Source organism: Limulus polyphemus, unplaced genomic scaffold, assembly GCF_000517525.1.
Source record: "Limulus polyphemus unplaced genomic scaffold, Limulus_polyphemus-2.1.2 Scaffold4267, whole genome shotgun sequence".
In the NCBI taxonomy this organism is placed as follows: Eukaryota; Metazoa; Arthropoda; class Merostomata; order Xiphosura; family Limulidae; genus Limulus; species Limulus polyphemus.
Window position 1 is genome coordinate 64,175 of NW_013669877.1, and position 18,848 is coordinate 83,022.

The window sequence follows — 18,848 nt, forward strand, 5'->3', positions numbered from 1 at the left end:
CACATACATCTACTGAAGAAGAATCCTAAGCCCAACAACAACATAGTATATATTTATACTGTTAAGAAATATAAGTAAAAGTATTTTATTTTGACAATTGGCAAAGAAGAAGATTATATTTTAAATTCTAATAAGGTTCTTAATGTAATTTTAGTTAGATGTATATTCAAATATAGAATTTGATTGCATGTATATCTAATATGTCCTTTTTAAATATTTAATTTAATGTGGGTTCATTTTTAATTTAACATATCAGTAATTAATAATCTTTAGGTCTTATACTTTATGTTAAAGATCAATAAGATATTTAGTTTTTTGTATTTAACAACTTTTGTCTCTTATTCTTTTTTCAGCACGCTCATTTACACACTGCTGCACGACAACCACATGGCTCAGCTCATGGCTTGTGATATCAATGGTAAAAATGTTCGACCATTTTTTATGCAACGTTCTGACTCACATTCTCTTAAGAAAAGACACAGTGTACAAGATACTGAAGAAAAGTTTCAGAAATGTAATTGTTTTCACCAGCCTCAGGTTGGGAAGGCCATTACAATAGACTGGTCACAGAAGGACCAACCAGTATTATTGTGGGTAGATGGCCAACATGGAAATATCTGGTCATCTGACATGATGGGATGCATTTGTCAACTACTTATCAATGCAAGCAGTAATCTTCATATGCTAGGTAGGTTTACAGGACTGTTAATAAAATATAGAAAATACTGAAGAATAATTAGTATTAGTTTTGTTTTATTTGTGTTCATTTGGTGTACGTGGTCTGTTGTCTTTCCATTTCTGTCAATGTAAGCAGTAATCTTCAGGAACTAGGTAGGTTTTTCAGGGCCATTCATTAATATAGTTAATACTGAATAAAAATCATTTCATGTGTTGTCATTACAAGGTTTTCTAGGCTATGATTCTGTTATGAGATGATTAGTAATAAAGTTGTGAAATAAACCATTAATAATCTACTTAATTTTCACAGTGTTGTTGTCTGTTTCTGTTGTATTGTAATGTTAGTTTTAAAAAAGAAAAAAATGTGGATATTATTGTTACAGAACTCTAATGATTTAAATGATTTTGAATAAACTCATCATTGTGAAAGATATTTAAGATACATACATCCTACTGGCTGAGTTTTTATAAGGTAATAAATGAACCTCTGCTGTCTTTAGGTCTTCCTCCAACCTCCATCACTGCTGACAAAGAACGTATCTACTGGTCAAATTCATCTATGGGTCGTGTTTACAGCATCAGTAAGAGTCATAATTTACATGGATGGGCAGCATCAGCTCTAACAGCTTCAGTGTCTCCCCATCACATGACACATAAATCCTTGCTGAACAGCAATGAAGTAGTTTATGAAGATGTGAAAGGAGTAAGAGGAATACGAGCCATTGGAGAACACCTACAGCCTTATCCAGGTGATTTACCAGTTATCAATTTATATACTCAATCTTATGTTCTTCTAGTCATGGCTGTAATGTGGCACATAACAGAAACTGAAGTAACTTTTCATACTGTACAATGAAATAGTAATTTAATATGGAATTTTAAGTTAAAACACTGATAAGTGAAAAGAATCTATAGAAATGAAACATGAATTCATAACTTCTGGTTAATAGGAGCAGTACACTATCACTGAGCTTGAAATACAATGATTTTTAAAGACAATGAAAATAACTATATAGAAATTCAGGATTGTTTAAGAAAATACAGGTAATACTTCTTATTCAGTGTTATAAAAACTGACAAGAAGATAAATTGTGGTTAGCAAAGATGTCGCAAAGAACCCAAAAAACTTTTCAATATGTACTTATTCTTTTGAAAAACTTACAGAAGACTCATAACTGTGATTCAACCTGCTGTTTCAGAAACTGAAATATGGAAGTTCTTTTGTAACCTAGTTATATAGAGATCTATGGCTGTGGACATTTTGGTTTAAATTAATCATAATGATTTAAATTAAGGGCTATATCTTTGAAAAATGAAGTTTCGGAACTGTACCAATTCCACTTCAAGAATTATTTTCTGCTCTTATTCATTTGTACTTGTATTTTAGAAAAACAACAGACTTCAAGCAACTTTTTTTTTGTTGTTGTTGAAACTGGTTTTTTTTAAACAATGCACTTGTTTCAGTTACTAATGCTTTTCTATGAGATTTTTCTATAGTTTATATTGATAACAGTTCTTTGGCTTCAATAGGTCGCAAGTGCCTTGTCCCTCCACTATATAGCAGAAAAGCTCAACTCCAGCATCTTACCTCTTCATCTTTAACATTATTTCTGCCACCAGAGGACCTTCCATTATCTTGTCGTAAGGTGTCTCTAGCATCTGTGTTATACACAGTGTATTATGGAGAATCTGATGGTAGCAAATGCAAGGAAAACTTGAGAGAGTGCCAAACTGCTGTAAGTATAATATTGGCAGTGGTCAGAAACATTTTTTTGTTAGACTGTATATATTTAAAGTTATTATATGATTAATAGATCTTTTTTGAACTAACATTTTCCTCTTATTATTAGTTTAAGAAAGTTTCATGTAATTTAAATAATGTAATTATTGATCATTTTAAAACTACAGTTTATTATGTCAAAGTTCTAATACAATGTTTAATTGTGTTTTAATGGAATCGTCTCAGCATTTTTCTTTTACATTGTTAAAGCATATCACTATTTCAGTGTATTTTTATTATACAGTGTCAAAGCATATCACTATCTCGGTGGGTTTTTTGTACTGCATTCTCTCGGTGTGTTTCTGTTAATGTCAAAGCACGTCATTCTTTCATTGTTTTACTTAATTTCAAAAGCATGTCATTTTCTTGTTGTATTTCTGTTATTACTTTGTCTCAGTTTGTTTTTATCACAGTATTAAGCATGCTGTTTCTTATATTTTTATGTGTACTGCAGTAATGAAGCATTTTGGTAATTTCGTGTTTTCCAGGTAATGTAGCAACATGATAGATAAGCTGTAGTATACATAATTTCTGTTGAGTATTTATGAGTAGTAAGCACAATCTCTTTGCTATTTTCTGGTATTTAACAAGATAATTCATGGAGTATTAGAGGAAACCATAATAACTGGTTGATTAATTTAAAATCTTTCATTTATATTTACCAGTGATTTTCATATAATAAAATGTATGAAACCTGATTTTTATCTTCATTTGTTTAAATCAACTTCTTGTTTTTAGTACAAAAAAGTTATATTCTTCAAACCTCTTAGCTGTTTAGGAATCTAATAATGATTATAATGTTAACTTATTTTAGAAAACCTATAACAACACAATTACGATCAAGAACCTCTCTCCATTCACCAACTACACACTACGAGTAAGAAACAGTAACTACTACTCTCTAGGTCCTTCAGCTGCTGGTCCAGCTGTGAGCTTCCAGACTAAAGAAGGAGGTAAGCAAAAGTTCTTTATAACCTGTAGTACTTTTAATCTCATAATTAAGCAAATAATAAGTGTATTTGTTAGTAATAAGTACAGAGAATTTGTTTATTGAAGTCAAATAAGGACGAAATGTGAAATGTTTAATATATTTAAGAAAGGATTTTGATAAAATTAACTCCATTACAAGGATTGCTGTTTCTCAAAGTCACTTAAATCTTGTATATAGCCTTATAATGATGTTTTATTACACAATGGGATTTCATGTTTTTTTAAAATATTGAATGTTTTTTATAAACTTTTTGACACGTTGGAATAAACTACACTTTTTTTTTATATTACTTCCAGGTTTTGATGTTGATGTAGAAGGCTTTTTGATTTCTCATGTTTTCTAGAATTTTTCATTTTCTAGTAACTTGTAGTTTTTCCCATTGATTAGATGTTCTGATTCAAATTGATTTCAGCATGGTTGAGTTTACTGTTGTTTTAGTATTTTGTAAGTCTAGCTCCAAAATGTCTCTCTGCTTATCCAATATATATATATATATATATATATATTTCGGTACATAAGTGTTAATTTTGGTTTTGTCTTTGAATGGCTTCTGTTCAATTTGTACTAGAAATTACTTGAGAATTCTATGGGACTTCCATCAGACTTTCCATTTGACTTTTTTTGCTAACTATGTATTACATATGCAATGTAATATTATAGAATAAACTATTGTTTTTGAGATGAATGTTACTTTCAGCTAAAGGAAAATAAATAATAAACTTTCTTTTGCAGTTCCTTCACAACCACTTAATGTTCAAGGAGAAACAATTACTCCCATGAGAATTGACGTCTCCTGGAGTCCACCTATCATTCCAAATGGTGACCCAATAACCTATGAAGTGAGATTAAAAACAAAAAAAACGGATCACTCACTTGTTTTTGCAAAAAAACATTCCTCAATTGGGGACAGGTTGATGATGTCTTTGTTTCCTCTGAATGCAGACACTACATATTTTATTGTGGTATGTACTCATTGTTAAAACTCCATGTAACCTGCTAAATAGTTGTATGCTGTTATAAAGAAGTAACAGTTCAACATTGCTTATAAACACGTACATTTTACATTTTATGGAATTTGTTTTATTTTATAACTTTACTGAAGTATTAATCTTGTCAACTGGTCTATACTCAGCTTTACGGCATTTATTGAACCTATTCACAATATTCTCAGTAACATCTGTTGTTAGTTAAGCATAACCATTATATCTTTGTTCCTCCATGAGTGGGCATGGCACCTGTCAGGGGTTAAAAAAATGTATTACTTGTTTCAACTGTATTCATTCAGAGAACTCTGAAATGAATGAGTTAAAAGGTTATTTAAGCAATTGATTGTTTAGACATACTTCTACTCCTTGTATTATTGAAGATACAGGGAGCCAAAGTAGAGAATTTTCATAGCTCGTTGGTCACGTGGCAATCCATCTGAAGTTTTAATTAGTTTTTAAAGATTTATTTTCAAATAAAGAACTTAAAACTTGGATAAAATAAAACTTCAGATTGTAACGTTCATTGTAATATTAATTTTATTCACATACATTGATAGTAAAGGTGTTTTATTAAATTTTAAATGTAACATGGTGATTTGTGTAGAAATGGGGCTCCCATTTGAAAGGGTTAGAGTAGCAAATATATAGTTAGTAATGCAAAAGCTTTCAGCAACAATCAGGATTTTTGTGAGATATCTGTAGGTGAGAGCATGCTCCTCTGGAGGGGACAGTGACAGTGAAGAAGTAGAAGTCTCCACATTTCCACTTCCAAGTAACCTGTCCTTGGTTTCTGCTACTTCCAACTCTTTACTAGTACAGTGGCTTTCTCCCTATCAAGGAGAAGTTATACAACATAGGCTGGAGTATGTTAATAGAGATGTGAGTAGTTTCATTAATTCCTTTTTCTTGTGACTCGCATGTTTATTTAAAATAATATTTATGTTTAACACATGTCTTCAAAAGTACTGTTCAAAATCTCATCACTTATTAAGTAATTAACTTGTGGCAGTTCTATAATGGGATCTTAATAAATTTGTTGTTGATAGTTGAATGATTAAAACAGATTTTTTATGACAAGTTAAAACATCACAATGTTTTATCAAGTTACCTTGTCAAGATGTTTTTATAGAATGAAAAAAGGTAGGCTAGGTGGATACAGTGATGCACCCTACTTTTAATTATCTAAAAATAAGTTTATTGGTTAAAACTATTTAACAATATTTACAAATATTAATAATATTCCAGATCTATAGGTGAGCAGAATAAAAACTGTAGAGAGGCATTACTTCACTTCACTAATACTTATGTATCATAGTTTTTAAAAAACTATTAGTGAATATTATTCAAAGCAATTTGATTATAAGACACATGATTTCTAAAACATCAGTAAAATCTAAAAGAAATATAACTCAACAATTTGTATATATCTTCACATTTCATGGGTAGCAAACATTTCTTCAAGGACCCAATAAGTCGAGGCTTATTTTTGTTTTTTTGTAACTCAGTAGATTAATATCTTTTTTAACTATTAATAAAATTCTTTTTTTTTAGTTTTCTAATGTCACTTAGCTGTTGCTTTATGTAGGGCAGTTTTAGTGCCACTGTAAGCTATTGTGACACACATAATGTTATTGAAAATATATTTTTACAAACACCAAACAATTTAAAATGGAATTGTAGAAAAATAGTTTAGTACAAAATGTTTACTGTTAAAATAAATATAAAAATAATTGTCAAATTATTTCTTTTCTAGGATGAAAGTGGATACTGGAACCCATTAGACATTCAGACTACAGAAGTTTCCACATATTATGACTTCAAACTGGTTTCTCTTCTACCCAAAGCAAAATACCTGCTGCGCTTGATTTTGCTCTATAGAAACACCAAAAACACTACTTTTCTTTGGCCAGAGACTGGTTTTGAATTTGAAACACTAGGAGACCAGCCCCTAGGACCTGGGCCTCCCTATGTACGTGATGTTGGACGAAGTGTTAACCAGGTTGTCTGGGATGAAGTTTCTGCTAATGGAGGAGATTATCTTTTGTATGAACTGCAAGTCAGGTAAGTATCATGCTGAAACTAGTAGGCATTGCAAAAAAATCAGGGTAATTTAGTAGGTATTGCAAAAAAATCAGGGTAATTATATGTCATCATTTCATAATCAAAGAAAGTCACACTACTTTTCTCAGACTTTTTCAGTCATAATTGTTTTTAACGTTTTTCATTGCACTGTATGCATATGAGTAAAGAAATTAAAGTAGCTTCTTAGTTATTTCTGTAGAAATGTGAAACCGTATTGTGATTAATGAAATCATAATGGTGGCTAAGGTTTTTAATTAATTGTGTTTTTTGCAATTTGACTTTATAAGTACAATTATTATATAGAAATATGCATTACAGAAAATTTGAGTTAATAATGGCACTTAAATTTCTTTATTTTCTTAGTAGAACTATGACTTGCTTAAGTTTGAGATTTATATATTTTAATGTAATCACACAGGGTCTTATGTGTTAATTCATTTTGTTTATACTCTCTAAATTTTGATATTGTATTACTTTCATTATTATTATTAGAAAAGTATTTCTAAAAAATATATACTTTCTAACATTGTTTTTTTGTTATGTCTACTTCAGATCTTGGTTTAAGGTTGATGACAATGAGACCACCTGGAGAACAGTTTATAATAACTCCAACAATATGTGGATCGTTGAGGGATTACCTGCAAAAGTAAATTACATTTTTAGAGTTCGAGCTATCAACAACTATGGTTCTAGTAATTTCAGCACTGAAAGTAAATCTTTCTTCCTACCAGAACCTAGTGGTAAGTGAATTTAGTATGATAATTTTAACTTTTTTTTATTACTTTGACAACATTTATAAGATAGAAATTGTAATAGGATAATTAGAGTAATTTCTAAAACTGTCAGAAGTGAAGAATTGTTAGTTACAATAATAGGAAATGACAGCTGAAGTTTTTGTGGTATATTCTAGAGAACCTAAAGAATGGTGCAGGTTTTACATTGTAACCAGTGTTAGCAGTTTTATATACTTAAGTGATTATTTTTTAAAGTTTTATTAAAAGTATACTTAAAACTGTCTAAAAATGGAGAAACTTGTTATTTTGATCAGAAAGTATTCTCTGAGTTTCATTCGTACAAAATATTTCTTCCCTTTAAAAATTCTATATTTTGCTTACTGGTGTGTTTAATATGAAGTCATACATAGATGTTTTAGTAGTAAGATATTTCATTTTCTGTATCAATTTTATAGCTTTAGCCACTCAAGAAGGTGAGGAAATTGCAATTATTCTTGCTAGTTCGTTATCTGCTGTCTTTCTCATCATACTGTTTCTTTGTGCAGCAGTTATTCTTGGTAAGTTTAGCATAAATACACTTTATATAACTAGTATCTATAAATAGGATGATTTTAGTAGTAAACATTTTTTTGTTTTACTTACTGTCTGTTACAAATAATAAATGATCAATTAATTTTTGCATTTTGGAAGCTGAAGTCTTCATTTCTTATATTCAATTCAAAGATTAACCTCTCTTCTATTATCCAGTGAAAGAGGTTAGTTAAAAGTTCATTAAAATGTTGGGATATCTTACAGTCCGTAAAAGAAGAGAAAATGATAAAAAGATGCTTCAAGAGGCAGGACGACGATTCCAAGACACAGATCTGGAGCTAGCAACTCTCAGGGAGTTACCTCACCACAGTAACTTTGTGCACCAGACCAATGCTCTTTATGCCTTGGAGTAAGTTATTTAGAAACAGCATTATTTAGTTTATATGCACTGTAAAACATGTAAAATTAATCCACATTCATATTAGATAAAACAATGAATTCAATTAGAATCCAGGTTTATAATATTTTAAAAGAAACCTCATTCATCATCTAAATCTTAACTGAGCAAAAGTCCAAGTTAGTAGGAAGAAACATGTATAATTGTACTGAGTTGATGAACAGAAGAATTACTTAATCATATTGAAAGGTTAAACCTTTAATTGTCATGATCAAATTAGTTGTATTCAGCAGTGTAGTTAAATTTATAGTTACTTTGTAGAAAACATCAGCTTAATAGAATGTTAGAATGAATATGGTTTAGCTTGATTATTTGCTTTAGATTTTTATAATATAATTATGTGGATAACAGTGTAATCTACTTTTAGAGACATTCCAACTGATGAGGAGCTGGCAATACTACCCCAAATTCGTAGGGAGCAGATTGTACTTACAAAATTTCTTGGAAGTGGCGCATTTGGAGAGGTGTTTGAAGGAGTTGCTCATGATCTAGAGGGAGAGGGGTCAGTCCCAACTAAAGTTGCTATTAAGGTAGGACTGAATTAAGTTAAACTACATTTATCAAGAAAAACTTTAATTTTGAAGCTTTATTCTATTGATTTATCAGATCTTTCAGTTCAGTGAAGATTTTTTGCAACAAGTTTTAGTTTTTTGATGGGTTGAAGTGTGAGAGTTTGTTTTCGTTTATAATTATATTTGTAATTTCATTATTTAAAAAGGAGTAATTAATAATCACTGTTCTTAGTGATTGCAGGAAAACCCTGATTATTACATAATATGATTAAAAGAAACTCAAAGTTTGCTTGTGTAAAATCACTTCCTGCTTGTTGTTTTTTTGTACAATTTTTGGGGGAGTTATAAAATACAATTTCATCTCATATGTTGCTTTAACAAATAAGTTGATTATGTTCTGTTGTTTCTTTATCACCCCAAAACCAGTGATAAAGTGAAATTATTTAATGTGCTTACAACTTCTAATTGATGATTCCCCCAATTTATGTACTTACAATGCTAAAATATTGGGGTTCATTTCTCTATGATGCACAGAGTGCATTTACCTTATCATGTTGCTTTGTGCTAAAAAAACAAGTTAATTGTTGTTATGAGGTAATATATTGATTTTTCTCTATCTGTATGTCTCAAAAGTGGATTTGACTGAAGACTTGATAGTTTTAAGAAAAAGGAAAAGCTGTTCAAAATTACTTGGTATGCTTCCAGTTTTCTTTCACACAGTTGATATAGACAGTCTTCTTCTTCTTTTCTTTCACTTACAGACATTACGGAAAGGTGCTACAGATCAAGAAAAAGGAGAATTCCTGAAAGAAGCCAAGTTAATGAGGTTTGTTTCTTTAGTGTATTAAATCTCATGTTCTATCTTAGAAGTTTAAGTTCTTAAATTCAATCTTTCTGGTGTCTTTGAGGTTAATTACGTTTGTAACATTTTAAATTTGACATGAACCTTTATTGTTGTTTTTACTAAGTTAACTTATTGCATTTAGTTCAAACTAAATAAGTAATTTGTGTCAAGATGGTTGATGATGTAATAACATTCTATTTTGTTTTTCTATCCAGTAACTTTAAACATGAGCATATTCTTCAGCTTCTGGGGATTTGTCTTGACAATAATCCAAATTTTATTATCATGGAGCTTATGGAAGGAGGTGATTTGCTGTCGTATCTTCGCTCCAATAGAAATGCACATGTAAGTTGTGTGACTTCATTAACTGGTATTTGTCCAGGAGATTTACATATTAGGACTTTATTTTGTTGTGTAGAGTTTGGAAGTGTGAACTATTTTATGCTTACATTTATTATTTGCATACTGATACAAAGTTGCTACTTTTAGTGTTTATACAGTGATACTTTTTCAAATTTACTGTTTGTATAGTGATACAAGGATTTTTACATTTGTTGTGTCTATAGTAATACACAGACTTTTACATTTATTGTTTGTGTAGTGTTATCCAGGTTATCACTTTTACATTTGTTGCTACACTGTTATACAGGCTTTCTCTTTTATATTTATTGTTTGAATACTGTTACATAGCCTTTTCCTTTTACATTAATTGTTTGAATATTGATACACAGGTTTTCCCCTTTTACATTTATTGTTTGAATATTGATACACAGGTTTTCATCTTTTACACTTATTTGTATAGTATTACAGGGTTTTTCCTTTTACATTTATTATCTGTATAGTATTACAGGGTTTTTCCTTTTACATTTATTATCTGTATAGTATTATACAAACAATAAATGTGTTACAGTGTTTTTCTTTTTACAGTTATTGCTTATATATATATTATTACATAGGTTGTTACTTTTCCATCTGTTGTTTATTGTGGGACATATATGTTTTCATTTTCTACTTTGAATAACAGATTTTTACTGTTAGTTCTTTTTCTTTTTCTTCCAAATATACTATTATACTAAATAATAATTTGTATATCCAAAATATGACATGTGTTTTGTTTATACTACTTTTTGTAAAGTAATTAGGTGTTTATGCTATTGTATGTTTGTGGGGATTGCATTAATATATTGAAAAGATATTTCATATGTTGTGATAGTTGGCATGAATGTGTTAGGTTAAAGCTAAAGTTTTTTCACTTGAGTTTTTACTTATAGTAACTGGAATGATGAACATCTTTAAACTTTAACTTTCAATGACAAAATGTAACATTCTAAACAAAACTTTCCTGCCTGAGTTTATTAATAATTAGTGAGTGACATTCTTTACTACTGATATGATATGTTTCTGAAGAAGTTTGTAAGATGTGTTATTTATCTCTCTGGACTTATTTTTGATAGCTTTTTGGAAGAAATCCACTTACAATGACTGACTTGTTAGGAATTTGCATTGATGTTGCTAGAGGTTGTGTTTATTTGGAAGAGATGCACTTTGTTCACAGGTAAGTTGGGTTTCTGATCTGGAAAAAAAAGTTATAAGAATTTAATCCTTTTAAATGACCAATACCTGAAATAAAAAAGTAACTTAACAAGAATTTGAAATATCATATACATAAATTAGATATATTTTTAGAAGTTTTAAGTTTTGATTATTAGTTGCAAACATAATTAAATGTGTGGTTTTTTAAACAAATGTATTTTCAATAAACTTTTTACTTAATTCACATAGACGTTTTGCTGCTAAAGTATCTATATGTGTACTTTCTGTATAAATATTTTACTTAATCAGTTTGCACATACACGTTTAAATGCTGGAGTTTTACATGTATAAATCTGTGTAAACATTTTGTCACAATCGTTTTGCACAGAGATTTAGCTGCTAGAAACTGTCTGGTGTCAAGCCATGATCCACTTTACCGTCATGTCAAGATTGGAGATTTTGGTTTAGCTCGAGATATTTATAAAAATGATTACTATCGTAAAGAAGGGGAAGGTTTACTTCCTGTTCGCTGGATGGCACCAGAATCATTAGTGGATGGGGTTTTCACTAATCAGTCAGATGTTTGGTAAGTATTGCTCATTCCACATCAAAATTCAAACAAATAAAACAAGCTGATGTTTTTAACATAATTCTTTAAGAAAGTGTTGTTCAAAAATTATTGGAAAAGTTTTTACCATGAACACAGGAAATATATTGATATTTATGTACAATGAAGAGAAAAGAAAAATGAATACATTTTTAAAATAAATCTTTCACTTTTTTGGAATGAAACACATTACAAGTGATGTAATTGTTTTTAATGTGTGTATTGTTTGAAAAGTTCATGTAAAATATATATATTTTCTAGGGCCTTTGGTGTCTTATTATGGGAAGTCTTAACCTTGGGTCAACAACCTTACCCAGCACGTACAAATCTAGAGGTGCTACATTATGTCAGAAACAGAGGTCGCCTTGATCGACCAGATAATTGTCATGAAGATTTGTAAGTCCTATACATAATTTTATACTGTTACCGTATTTGGACATGTCCTCGCCTTAATTTCTTAAGTAGAATCTGTATGTAGGGATTACTTTCACTTTTATTCAGTACATATATCATTACTATACATATATGTTTGTTTCCTTAATTTTGAATGGCTCTACAGATATATAAATGATTGTAAAACTTTTAAAAAATATTCTCATCGTACTTATCATTATGGTTGCTTTGTTTTTATTTTTTCTTTGCTTTATTTGTTGGGGTTTCATTCACATATTTAAAAAAAAGGGGTTCCTGAACATATTTATATATTTTTTTATGCAACATCTCAACAAATCAAAAAAGCATATGCTGCCTTGTGAATGATTGATATGAAATATTATATAACATGCTCATGATACTTCAACTGATCACACATGCACTGTTTTGAAATGTAACCACAGTGGCTTTAATACTAACATTTAAATCAGGTATGACTCATTTGAAAGAAAGATATTACACATACTAGCATGCTAATAGTGAGAGTTAATGTTAGCTCTTCATAAATAGCTCATTTTGTTTGTATCTAAGGTGTCTAAAAAATCAAAACTGATCTAACAAATCAGTTGTTTATAGCATGGCTCAAGTGTATCTCTGATAGAAAAAAATTAAATATGTATGTCATAAAAAGTCATTGGTTATAAAATGATTTTGGTTGTGTGCAAAAATGTTTTTGATGTAATTTAATAATATTTTATATAGATGTATTTTAATATCAAATTTTATCAAGGAAATGTAACTTATAGCACAGCGCAAGAAGAAATTGTACATGCCTGTCATACATTTGATGGTGGGAGTATAGAAATGTGTTTTACCTGTTATAAACTGCTTGCTATTTTGACTTGTTGAATTCTACTTTTTAAAGTTTCATACTGTATTAAAAACAAGAGGGAATCCTCAATAGCTGTGGCACTTGCAATTCTTTTAGGCAGGATTAGAGTAAATTGATCTATGAGACTTTTTTTTTCTCCTTTTTTATTAGCTATATTTTGTGTGTCAGCAATACCAAGCGTGATGCATTTGTATACCAGATTCGATTTTATTATTCATCAGGATCTCTACCAGCTTACCATCAAATTGAAATTATATTAGGGAGGGTTAGAGTAAATTAATCTATGAGACTTTGGGCATGGTCAAATGTATGAATCGAAAGGGTTTAACCTCCAAAACTGTAATTAGATCTCAAATCAATCAAGAGATGTCGGAGCTATGAGCTAAAAGTTTGTACTTGAATAAAAACTTGGAGCTATTCTATAAGCCACCATGTTTCAGTTAAAAATTGAATTTAATCTCTTGTTTCAATTGATACCAGGTAAATCTGCTAAAAAAAAGAAATTTTAATTTACGATTTGTACTTGATAGTTTACCATTATTAATCTTATTGACAACTTTTCATCATTGCTTGGATGCAAATTGGCCAATTTACATTTATTATTTTGTCCACCATAAAAACAAGAGAACATGAAATGTTTTTCTAAATTTATAATAAGCACACAGAACTTGTAAAAAGTTAATCCATTGTTGACAATATAAATTCATAATTAGGTGAGTTTAGCTATTTTAAACAACTTTATTACATTTCAGAAGGTACAGCAAAATTTTTCCAAGATTTCAGTTTTGTTTTATATAGCAGTTGTTGTTATGTATTTTTTGCTTGAAATATATTGCTTACTAAAGAGGAAATATTAATCTATTAGCAATTCTAAATTTTTGATTGTTAAAATCTGACTAAGTCAGATGACACACATAAGTACTAAAGATGCCTTCTTTTATTTGAAAATGTCTGAAGTATTTCTAATCCTAGTACGCACTAGAAATAACAATTTAGTAGAAAGGTTAAAAATGAGGATCAAAAGAGAAAAATAATTTGACAGTATGTTAAATGCTCATGTGCTTCCTTGTTAATGTGTGTGCACAACATTGTGAACCTTGTATTTCCTTTATATATCTGTTTTCAGACAATTTAATAAATCTAGCTTTGTGTTGTTCTATCCTATTTATATGTTAAGCTTGCATTTGACTGCATACTGTATAAAAGTTTCACTTGTTTTTATTGTAGACACCAACTAATGCTATGGTGTTGGAGCTATGATCCATCAGGTAGGCCTAACTTTGGAGAGTGTCTCCAAGTTCTGACAGATCTCCAGAATAAGGGAGATGAAACAACAGCAGCAGTGAACACAGTTCACAACCATCATTACATGGCTCAGAATTTTAACAGTTAGTATTTGCATAGATTTTATTGTTAAAAAAAGAATATTTTGTAGTTTCATTAAACATTCATTATATAAAGAATGAAAAGTATAGTCAAGTTTTTCATGGAAATAGTAAAAAGTTTTCTTTATTATTTGTGTTTTATTTTTAATATAAGTCCTTAAGCATTCTATACAGTTTACAATCTATTATTAGGCCTTATAATAACTAAACATTCTATACAGCTTAAAGTAAATCATTAATCCTTAGAACATACTGAAACATTCTATGAAGTTTAAAGTCTGTAATTAATCTATAAATGGACTGAAAACATTTTGAATAGTTAAAGTATGGCTGCTGCAGTTTTGAATAATTTTAGAGAAATAACCTGTGATTTAGTTTCAGGTTTGATTCAAAACACTCGGTGAATAAAACTTAATGAACTATATAAATAGTAGAACTGATAAAAAATAATAGTCAAGTTTGATGTTTAAACTTTTCAGAATTGTGAAAAAAAGAGAGAGGTGTACTGACATCTACTGAGTGAATCAAAAGCCTGTGAAAAATTTTATTTTTAATTTTGAAGACATTTTCGACACGTGTTTCCCATGTTTAACTTTAGGAAAAATAGGAATGATATAAGTCTAAAATCTCCCTAGTTTCCATAATCCAGGAGTGTTTTGTTCAAAACAGTTTGATGTAGTTATTCAGTTGTCTTATAGCTTGCATCTTGAGATTCATTGTTACTGCTATACAGTGCAATAGTTTGTTCAGCTGTAGTTAGAGGAATTATTCTTGGCATGATTCTTTAGATGTCCATATTTATTATCACTTGTTGAGGAATGAATTATAGCTGTATGCTTATACGTTGCAAAAATACTGAAACTCTTCTTAGCAAGTCTGATTCTAAAGCATTTTCCTGCTTGTATTAATAGCTTGAAGCTGCTTGCTATGCTTATCTTTCAGCATGTATGTTGTTTTTGTGTGTCCTTTAGCAGGTGCCTTTGACAACCTAGCATACCGTCAAGATGAACGTCAACCTGAGATACAAGGTACACATTGTTTTAATCTGGTCACAGCTAACCTACTTGATTTACTGTATCACTGGCAAGAGAGGGTTTAGCAATGATTAAGTTTTGGGCTAAATGTATTAATTGTTTCAGTGTCTTTAACTTGATAACTTGCCTGACAAGTTAGTTTGGACTTTATCATTCTGTAGATATTATGATTTTACATAAAATGAACTCCTACACCATTGGTCATCAGATTTTGAACATAGACTTCTTTTGAATTGCTGTTATAGTGATAATGATGTTAGTGCTATGTTGATGTTATACCTTTACTTTTTCTTGTGTTTTACCAGCTTGCAGTTTTCTGCAAAGGTCATGGTACAATCGATAGTGATTAATAATAAATGTCCAAACACAGTAAAAACTTTGTTTTTCTAGTGTATGGTATGATTAACATGATTACAAGCTTATTAAATTTAGGTTTCAGTTTATAAAATATGTATAAAAGAACATGTCTACAGGACAGGCTAGTGAAATGAAAAGATATTCTTACTGATGGAACATCCATTTTTCTTTTTATAAATTGAAGCTATTTCACATTTATGATGATAACGATTTACAAACAGTTTGAAACTTAATTTAGAAATTAAGAAATTCATTAAAAAAGCCATCAAATTCTTTATTTTTAAAAAAGACACTTTTGAGGTAGATTCAACCTCAGAAAAATACTTCTTAGATGTTAAAGCATATTTTTGAATTCGGTTTTCATTCAGTGTATTCCTGATTTTGATGTAACTGATTTAGTTGCAAGCACTAAAATGATGTAAATTGTGTCTTGCAGGAACTCCCTGTCCCCCTCATGAGTGTGGAGAAAATCATCATTTGGGATCTGCCAGTTCAGTGGAACAGCCACTGTTAGTGGTAAAACATCCTTCTTCTGATATTGATTACACGAATGGAGAAGTGCAAGTAAGTCCCACCTACCAACAGAATCAAATACTACAGATACTTCTATGGAATTAAAAATATATTATAGTTATTTTGTGTAGCATAATAGACGACAATTGGGATTTTATTAAGAGAACAGAGGGTGAAGATTAAACTTTTGTCTGATTTAAAAGTTAAACAAATCAAATGTACATTAGAATAATTGTATGAATTTTTAGGAGTGATTAGTATGTAATGTGGATTTTCATCTATGTTCTTGAAAGTCAAATTAAAGTCAATTTATTTTAAGCAGTAGTGAAATAAGTTTTGTACACCAGAATTGTAAATAAAATCAATTTTGTGTTTTGAATATTTCTATTTCACTCAAAATGTAATGAAGTTAAAATTTCATTGTGTATAAAATAAATTATAAGATAGTTCTTTGACTTATGTTTGCAATACTATATACCAAATACATTATTTTAAAGCTCCTTTTTCACTTCTTTTTTTTTCGATTTTGGTTTCAAGGAAGCAGATTCCTTTACAACCCCTAACAGAGTAATAGAAACTCAGCCTTGTTCATCTGGACCAACAGCTGACAGCAATAAAGCTAAATACCTGGATCTTCTAGCAGACAGTGTTTCTTTAACTGACCACGATGGATATGAAATACCAATACGAGCTCATATGACTGTTTCAAAGCCATTAAACTATGCTGATCTGGTAACCAAAAGATCACCTTTAACAGTTAATGACAAAAGAACCAAAGCAAAAACCCAGCAGAATGCCTCTCTCTCTAATAGCTCACCACCCCCTCTATATGCTCAGGTCTTTCCTCAATCTCGGCGAAAGAAAAAATCTTTGACAGATAAAAATTCTGTAAATGTGGATTCTGAACCAATACAGGAAGTGCTTCATAAAAACAAACTCAAGCCAGTGAAAAAGAATGGTCTAGTGCCCTCACCTTGTATCTCAGTGGTCAACTGTGACCCTCATCAGTTACCATCTAGTCCAACTGAGCTTTTAACAGACACTGAAGAAGCTGTAATGGTTGAAGCATGTAACCCAGCATTTTTGAACCAGTTATGTATTCCAGATAAGAAACTGGGTGTTCATAATAGTACAGATTGTCTCAGCATTAGTCCAGCTACTACTGACCAGTGGTCATTGTCCACAACTTCCACAGCAGCTTTGCAGAGTAGCTCAAACTCAACACCAGAGAGTAAACGAAACAGTGGCCTCTCTTCCTTATCAGCAGTGTCTGGTGTGGAACTTGACTTTATACCCAAATCCTCCTGGTGTTAAACATGATTTTGAAAGTTGGGATGTCTGTCAGTGTGAAAGTGATCAAACATTCTATAATTGGTAGCTAAAATAGACTTATGAAATTTTAAGTGCGCCTTACATTTAAGATAACTTGAGGTATCATATACTTTGAAATGTTACAACATGAAGACTACAGTCTTTTATTTTGTCCCAAGTAAAGAAATAGATTGTTTGAGAAATTTTTTTTATATAGATTGTGCCAGTAAAATGTTCAGTTATAAGAATATTTTAGTAAAGGAAAACATCAAAGAAAATCCATGAATTTATAATATTGGTTTTATTTAATTAATATCTACCACTTTTTCTGAGAAGTCTTATCTACTGCTGTATTTAACTATTGGTAATTGTTTCTGCTTTTTTTGAATTCACATCCACAAAACATGCAAGCCATTTTCCATGTAACAAAAAACATTCATGCCAAAGTTGTTGTTTTTCTGCAAGTGTACTCAAGTGGTGAAAAAGTGCTTTGTTTTCTAGTAAATTTGCTTTTTCAGTGTATATTAAACTATCAAACCTCTTTCAGGCTTATTTTAACTGAATCATGGTTAATGTTTCTTTTTTTATATATTCATGAAAAGATTATATATCACATTTGTTGTTTGTCACATTTTTGTAAGAGTTTTTCCAAAACAGAGGTACAAATATTGTATGTAAAGTGTAAATATTCATAATTTGATTGATGTTTAAAGGATTTTTAATATTTTTATTGTAAGGTTGTAAAATAATAAATCATAGATATAGTATTAAATATAGTATTAGATATATTTTTGTAAAGACTAAAACTTTTTTAAGCATTGTACATATACTTTTTAAAGTAACTAGTTTAATATTTTGTAATAAACCAACCTTTATGAATGTTAATTAGACTGAGAGGAGAAAAAATGTAACCAAGTTTTTCTGGACTTCTTGGATTTCAATATATAAATACGTGAATTTGATTCTGAAAAAAGAAATATCATTAGATTTGTAGCTTTTATATGAAATGTAGGATAACATTTTCTTAATGAGTGTATTTTAAAATTTCTGAAAACATAAGTTTATAAGTTTCTTGAAAACTAGAATAATTGTGTTAGAATAAAATTATTTTTATTTTTAACTTTTTCTAAATAGCATTGGATATTTATAAAATTACCTCATTGATTTTACATTGTTATATAACTGAACATTAAGAAAAAAATTTAATGTTTTTATCACTACTAAGTTGTAGAGATATTAAAGCACTTTT

At 29.8% G+C, this 18,848-nt stretch overlaps 1 protein-coding gene across 2 annotated transcripts in view; it reads left to right on the plus strand.

Moving 5' to 3' along the window:
- LOC106470885 (proto-oncogene tyrosine-protein kinase ROS-like) overlaps positions 1–18,848 on the plus strand; it is a 64,224-nt gene extending 45,376 nt beyond the window's left edge. The window contains exons 25-44 of one of the 2 annotated variants that reach the window (XM_013931460.2): positions 354–688; positions 1,179–1,427; positions 2,209–2,414; positions 3,273–3,411; positions 4,182–4,411; positions 5,138–5,314; positions 6,189–6,496; positions 7,070–7,257; positions 7,707–7,808; positions 8,047–8,191; positions 8,607–8,769; positions 9,513–9,577; positions 9,811–9,940; positions 11,050–11,150; positions 11,517–11,714; positions 11,997–12,131; positions 14,227–14,387; positions 15,356–15,412; positions 16,212–16,339; positions 16,826–18,848. In XM_013931460.2, the coding sequence (XP_013786914.2) occupies positions 354–688; positions 1,179–1,427; positions 2,209–2,414; positions 3,273–3,411; positions 4,182–4,411; positions 5,138–5,314; positions 6,189–6,496; positions 7,070–7,257; positions 7,707–7,808; positions 8,047–8,191; positions 8,607–8,769; positions 9,513–9,577; positions 9,811–9,940; positions 11,050–11,150; positions 11,517–11,714; positions 11,997–12,131; positions 14,227–14,387; positions 15,356–15,412; positions 16,212–16,339; positions 16,826–17,602 (3,994 nt within the window). In that variant the 3' untranslated portion in view covers positions 17,603–18,848. The remainder of the gene's footprint in view (positions 1–353; positions 689–1,178; positions 1,428–2,208; positions 2,415–3,272; positions 3,412–4,181; positions 4,412–5,137; positions 5,315–6,188; positions 6,497–7,069; positions 7,258–7,706; positions 7,809–8,046; positions 8,192–8,606; positions 8,770–9,512; positions 9,578–9,810; positions 9,941–11,049; positions 11,151–11,516; positions 11,715–11,996; positions 12,132–14,226; positions 14,388–15,355; positions 15,413–16,211; positions 16,340–16,825) is intronic. The other variant, XM_022399525.1, reaches the window with a different exon arrangement.